This window comes from Arachis hypogaea, chromosome 2, assembly GCF_003086295.3.
Source record: "Arachis hypogaea cultivar Tifrunner chromosome 2, arahy.Tifrunner.gnm2.J5K5, whole genome shotgun sequence".
NCBI classification, from domain to species: Eukaryota; Viridiplantae; Streptophyta; class Magnoliopsida; order Fabales; family Fabaceae; genus Arachis; species Arachis hypogaea.
In genome coordinates, this window is record NC_092037.1 from 69214081 (window position 1) to 69221372 (window position 7292).

Genomic DNA, 7292 nt, shown 5'->3' on the forward strand with positions numbered 1-7292 from the left:
AATCATCATTGTACACAATCAATATCATACTCACCATCAACATGGTCCAACCCACAATTCAACCATAACCAATCATCAAGCATATATCACAACATGCATATTTCTCATACATCATACCATCAAGGCATCATTAATCATCATCACATATATGACCACATCATATATTTCAATCATTCAACAACATCAACATTTCAATGCCTATCTTAGGGCCTCTAGCCTAAGTATTTCCTACCACATTACATATTAGATACGGGAAACCGAAACCATACCTTAGCCGATTTTCCCAAGCTCACCCGGAGCACTTCCAAACCACTTATCCACAAGCTCTCAAGGCCTCAATACCTCCAAGAACAGATTTTTCACCACCAAACCCTTTCCAAGCTTTTCAAAATCACCAATCAAGCTCCAATATCCACACACACACAACCTAAGCCACAACCATCATACCCATACACAACATCTCAAAACCCAAACATCATAAAATCACAAATCACACTAGGGTTGAGAATCTTACCACACCCAAGGTCCAAGGAGACAAGATTAACCTTCTCCTTCAAGAGAGTTGGGTCCTATAACATCAAAGAACCCAAAATCTCAACATTTCACCCATGAAACTCGAAAATAAGGGCTGGAATTTCGAACAGCAACACGTGGCTTACCTCAAGATTGATTGTATGGGTTTTGTAGAGCTCTCCGCGGTGAACGCGTGGCCGCAAATGGAGCAGCAATCGGAGCTCTAGATCAAAAGTTATGGTGGTTTGAAGATCAAGTGAGAGATAGAGGTTTGAGAGAGTGTTCTTCCCCCATTTCCTCTCTTTTTCAGCGTGTTTGGTGTTGTGTGAGGAGAGAGAGTACTGAAAACTAGGGTTTTGGTTTAGTTATGTTGGGCCAAGGGCCCACTTTGGGTCCGTTTGGCCCAGTTTAGCCCGTTCGGTCCAATCTTGGTCCGAATTCTATAAAATTGGTACCGAAATTCTTGTCTCAATCTCCTCTATCATATTTAGCCATAAAAATCACATTTTAGGCTTTCTAGAATAAATTCTCATTTATGGGTTAATTAGCCGTTAATTAACCGGGTTCTCACTTTGAAACTCGATTTCGTTTCCGTCAGCTCAACGATCACTCCTTCGGACTCATCCTCTCCAGAATTAGAAAGCCAAGTACCCATAGGTGGGAATCGTTCGCTTGAGGTCATTGATTTTGTTTGTTGGGTGTGTGATTCAATGAGAGTCGCGATGGATGCTGTTCATCAGTCATGGGTCTTCTGTTTCTTCCAAGTATCCTAAAAACAGGTTTTTATACTTTTCACAAGGCTTGAAGCACATTACCTAACATTTCTCATGGGTTATTATTCTCCAAACTGATTAATATGTTTCCCGCAGAATCTAACGTTTATCATGGGTTCTCCTAAAATGAAAAACATTTGCTCCTTTGGAAATGTGAAGCTTCTTCTTCTGTTGCTGATGGGTTTACCAAAGGCTTGATGAGTCTTATTGTATCTACTATTTGAGAACTAAATTCTGTGGCTATGGTTCTCACTGCCGTTTCAATCATCTGCATGACCGTGCGGCGGTAAAATTTTTTGTTCGTTTCATTTTTAGGTTTGGAGAGGGTTTTTTGTTCTGTTATTTTTGTGCTTGATGTCATTAATTATTCATGGTTGTACTTTGGATCTGTTAGTTAATTTTGTACATCCTCTAATTTAGTGCTACTTTGGTTTCATTTTGTAGGTTTAATTGATTCGTTTTGATAGAATATTTTTGCTGTTCTTTATCTGAGTTAATCTTCTTGGTTTCTTATTATCGTCTTCTTGATTTAATGATTGGGCTCAAGAGTTGATTATCAATTTTCACTTTCAATAATGGAATATATGTTTCTGATTGGCAATAAGTTGACATGTCTTCTATTTCACCAGTCATACTTATTGGGAATAGTATTATTATATAGTCAAAGATAGGATCAATTAGTAGGTATGATTTCTTTATAGATTTATAAATAGATAGATAGATCTATATAGATTCATAGATAGGTTGATATGACATATCTATATTATATAGAGGTATGAGTATATCTAATTTAATTACCTATGGACACATTAAATGTCATATGTCAATCAATCAATCAATCAATCTAGCCAAGGAGTCTAAGAGAAACGTATTCTACAAGCTTTACCTTACAAACTTGCTCATTCCTCTGGTATAAGTAGTAATGAGGTAATGGAGTATTGTGGAGATTTTTCAAGATCTATCAGTTATTCCTTACTTGTCTTTTTTCCCTTGCATTCTTTTCTGTTGAGATAAATCTCAGATCCCACACAGTTTTCTGTTGTCGATATTTTGTTCTTTAATTTATTTTTTCATCCATATTGTTTCATCTTTACTATTTATTTATTGATAAGATGAGTCTTAGTATTGATCATCTTCAGAAAATCTCTCCATGGAAGGAAACTTGGAGTATTGAGGCTAAGATCTTGACCATATGGGAAGATGCTTTTATTGTTAATGAAAATATGCAGAAATTCTTACATGTAATCTTGATGGATAAGCAGGTGAGTATGTGTGTGTGTGTGTGTGTGTGTTATCAAAAACTCAGTTTTTACTTAACTAAATTGTGTATTTTAAAATTGTGATTGTGATCAGTTTTAGCATGTAATATTTCATGGTATGATATTTAGAAATGGTCAGATTATTTTTTTTCCTCTTTTTTAATTTCCAGAACGACAAGGTCCAAGCAACTGTTGAGGATGATTTTATCACAACTTTTATTCATCAGTTAAAAGAAGGACATGTATGCATTATTTCCGACTTCAAAGTGATACCTAATGTTGGATTGGTTAGGGTTACAAGATATCGATTCCGCATCCTTTTCAAGTGTAGTACCTCTGTTGTTGCAGCTGCAAATAGAGTCATACCTGATCCTGGTTTAAGTTTAACTTCTATGGATGAGATTCTTCAAAAGCGCACTGATTATGAGTACTTAATAGGTAAGTTTCGCTTTTTCAAAATTGACCCGGAATAAAGGTGTTTTAAAATAACATTAATAATAGCTCAATGAAATGTCTTGTGGTATTGTATCCGGCAGTTTAATCTTTTCTGCTATAATTTGACTAAACAGATTTTGTTGGGGTGCTGTGCGGATTGAAAAGGAAAATGGGTGTTGAATGTAATGGAAAGATATTGAAAGTTATTGTCCTTGAGGTTTTTGCTGATGGGTATCCTTTGCCTTTCTGTTTTTCATTCTATTTTTAAATTATGTTATGCCTGTTTTTCATTTTTTATTGCTCTTGAATTGTTCTATTGTTGTATCTCATTTATTATAATGATTACCCAGGAAGAAAATGCCCTGCAATCTTGTTAGTGACTGTTCTGCTCTTATAGACATCAATAGTTTGCAAAAGTATCACAAACCACCAGTTCTTATTTTGCAATCTTTCAAGATCAAAATTAATGGAGGTAAAAAGTTGTCCATGTTGCACACATGTCTGAGTTTGATTTATTTATATATTTTTATTTACCAATGAATTGTTTCTTTATGAATTAATTTCTTCTTATTGTGTTTTGTGATTTGTAGATAAAGTTAGTCTCCAAAATGTGATCAATATTTCTTGGGTTTCAATCAACCCTGATATGCAGAAAACTGTGAATTTTCTCAATGAGTTAGTTCGATTCAATTTTTCTCAAATTTTGTCCCAGTGAACTGAAATTTTCTGCCTTTCTCTTCATCCCTCACATGCTCACTCTCTTTCTCTATTGCTCAGTTGCTCATTCTCTCTCTCTCTCTCTCTCTATTGCTCACTCACTCATACTCTTTCTCTTTCACTCACTCTCTCTCTCTCTCTCTCTCTCTTTAGCTATTTTCCTGAAATTCTTTTACTCTAATATTAATTTTTTTTCATAGATACCATATCGCAAGCCACCATTTTAGTAGACTGCGTAGTAATGAGATTGGGGATTTAGTATCTGTAATTGATGATGAAACTTTTGACTGAAAACTAATACGGACTATTGATAATCTTAAGGAAAACAATGAGGTGTGTACTATTAGGTTTTTAACATGTTTTAGTGCTATGTAAGAAGTACTCATCTTAATTGATTTTTCCATATTATAGACATGCTTTGTCCATTCAATTCATAAAAATTTTCTTTTAATAAGATGGACAATTCTTTGTGGTTGGAAAAATTAAAGAGATTGTTGAAGATCCAGAGTCGTGGGTCTTTTCTTGTGTTTGTGGTCATCTAATTGTAGGTGATGATAATGTGTTTCAATGTCAGCTGTGCGGCAGAGAGGTCCAGCATTTTATGATTAGGTAAATCCACGTTATGATTTAAAAATTTTCTTTCATCTATTCTGATTCAATAATATAAGTAAGCTTCACATATCAGCTTCTTGTGAGACTCACAAATAGATTAATCTGATATTTACTTTCTTGGTTATAGTTACAAGATTAAGATACTTGTTGAAAATGGGACTTCTTGTGGAATATTTGTCTTGTTAGACAGTTGATAAACTCCATTTTTAGGGTTTATCTTGTATTGAATTTAGAGTATTTTATCAACCTTTTGTCACATTTAGCCAAGGAATTAGCATGATTTTGTAATCTCTCCCGTATTTGTGCTTAAGTGTAAAAACATGCTTTTTAAGCCTTATTTTGATGAATTCTAATTCCTCCTTAATTCCATAAGATGCCTTGATGTGTTTGCTAGTAATTCCAGGATTGAAATAGGCTAGGCATGGATCAAAGGAGCAAGGAAGGAAGCATACAAATGGAGAGAAGCATAAAAAGCCAAAGAAAAGAATTCGACCAAGCACACACACGCACACAAGGAGCTCGCGCGCACATTGTGGAATCGGCCGAGGACGCGCACGCGTTGCAGTCCACACGTGATCTCATTAAAGCAACACGTGCCTGGCGATTTTGGAGAGTTTCTGGACCCATTTTGGCGCCAGAATTCTGGTAGAAAGGACTAAAAGGACTAAGGATGAAAAGGGAAGGCATATATTGATTCACTAGAAGTTAGTTTTAGTTTAGAGTTAGTTTTCTAGAGAGAGAAGCTCTCACTTCTCTCTAGAATTAGGATTAGGTTTACGTTAATCTCTCCTCTTAGATCTAGGTTTAATTCATGCTTTAATTCACTTCTCCTTTACCAATTCTTACTCTTCTCATCTTCCTCTTTCTAGTTATGTGCTTTAATAATTGTAATTCTTCATTTTGTTTTGGAATAGATTGTTGTTCCTTTGTTCTCTTTCAATAATGCAATTTGAGGTAATTCATGATAATTGTGATTTTCTTTATTGTTGTTGTTAATTCTTTGCATTCAATTGTTGTTAGAATTCATTTTTGTTGTGATTTACTATAATTTCCTTTGTACCTTCCAAGTGTTTGTTTAAATGCTTGGGAGAATGTTAGAATAGAATTTTATGTTCTTGGCTTGAGAAAGTAACTTAGGATTTCTTGAGTTACTAGTGTCCAATTGATTGATAGTTGATAGCCATTGACTCTAGCCTTCATTAATCCAATTAGTGAAAAGCTAGGATTTATGGACTAGGATTGATATAACTCACTTGACTTTCCTTAGTTAATTGATTTAAGGATGACTAAATGGGATTAATCCTTGCAACTACCATACTTGTGGCTAGTGATAGTGATGAAGAACCTTGACAATCAAACCTTGCCAAGACCATTTTGTTAATAAAGTTTTCTTACCATTTACTATTCATATTTCTCATCCAAAACCCCAAAATAAACAAATTCATAACCAATAACAAGAATACTACCCTGCAAGTCCTTTGAGAGACGACCTGAGGTTTAAATACTTCGGTTTATAGATTTTAGGGGTTTGTACTTGTGACAAACAAAATTTTTGTATAAAAGGATTATTGTTGGTTTAGAGACTATACTTTACAACGAGATTTTATTTCTGAAATTCTAAACCGTAAAAAATCCAATCGTCAAAATGGCGCCGTTGCTGGGGACTTGCAATGGTGTTATGTTATTGGTTATTGTACATATGTGAATAGTGTGAATAGGCTTGTCTTTTGCTTGTTTTCTACTTTTTGTTAGTTTTATTTTGTTTTTCCACTATGAATTCTCACTTTGGCTATGAGTTTGGTTCTAACTGTGTTGTAGGAAATGTGGACTTTAATGGTAACATGTACTAAGGATGGAACACTCCAAGATAGGAGGAGCCTCAAGAAATTGATCACTCCTATTGGCAACAACCTCCAGATACTTATAGGTATAATTCCCATCCTAATGCATGTCAATTCAATAGCTATGGTGAATCTTTTTGTGATATCAATCACCACCACCATATGCCTATAATTCTTATCCTCAACATAAGCCTCAACCATACTCACAAGCCCCTCCACACCAAACACCTTCCTATGATCCATATCCACCATATCACCAATCACCCATATCATACCCTCATGACCATCATGAGCAAGAACCTTTAGAACCACCACAACCCTATCAAGATTATTACTAAGAACCACCTCAATGCACACCATCTCCACAATTTTACCAAGAGAAACCACCTTCTTACCATGAACCCTCTCTCCAATATAATGAACCTTCATACTCACCCCAAACCCCAATAGACGATCCTCTCACTTTGTTACTTCAAGGACAAGAAGCCATGAAGCGGGATACACTTGAGTTTGTGACCAATTTGACCAAGGTGGTGCATGCCTTAGCCCACCAATGTTTGAATACTCAAGTTCTCCCCGTAGCCACATGTGAAAATCCTAAGGATGAGCAAAGTATGGAGAAGATATCGGAGAATACGGTGAAAAAGAAATCGATAGTAGTAATAGAACAATTGGAGAGACCCACGGTTATTGAAACAAAGAAGGAAATGGTTCAAGATCTAAGAGATGTGGAACCGTCATGTGAATTCCAACAACTTCCGGAGCATCTCAAAATTGAAGAATATGAGGAGGCTACTCATGAGATAGATTTAATCATGGAGGAATTTCTAGCTACAATTCAATACCCCTTCATTGGGCATGAAATTGGAATACTAGAAGAGTGTGCACAACTACCCATACCTTTGGTGAATAATGAAGAAGAGAATAAACCGAAGAAGATCCACCAAGGAGAGAACGTTGGCACGGTGTATATTGAAATTGAAGAATATGAAGGGGTTGATCAAGAGATGGATTTACTCATCAATGAATTCCTATCCAAAATTGAATCACCTCCCATTGGGCGAGAAATTGAGGTCCTTGAAGTCAACACCAAGTCAAGTGATAAAAAGGGAAAGGTTGAAATTGAAAAAATTTGTCAAGAG

General features: G+C 35.5%; 1 protein-coding gene across 1 annotated transcript; it reads left to right on the plus strand.

The window, feature by feature from the left end:
• Window positions 1-2398: 2398 nt before the first annotated feature.
• LOC112726698 (uncharacterized) lies at window positions 2399-3988 on the plus strand. The gene is made up of 6 exons (XM_025776199.1): window positions 2399-2548; window positions 2716-2983; window positions 3115-3211; window positions 3331-3452; window positions 3571-3655; window positions 3898-3988. Exons 1-6 carry the CDS (start codon window positions 2399-2401, stop codon window positions 3986-3988), a joined length of 813 nt encoding a protein of 270 aa, XP_025631984.1.
• Window positions 3989-7292: the final 3304 nt, after the last annotated feature.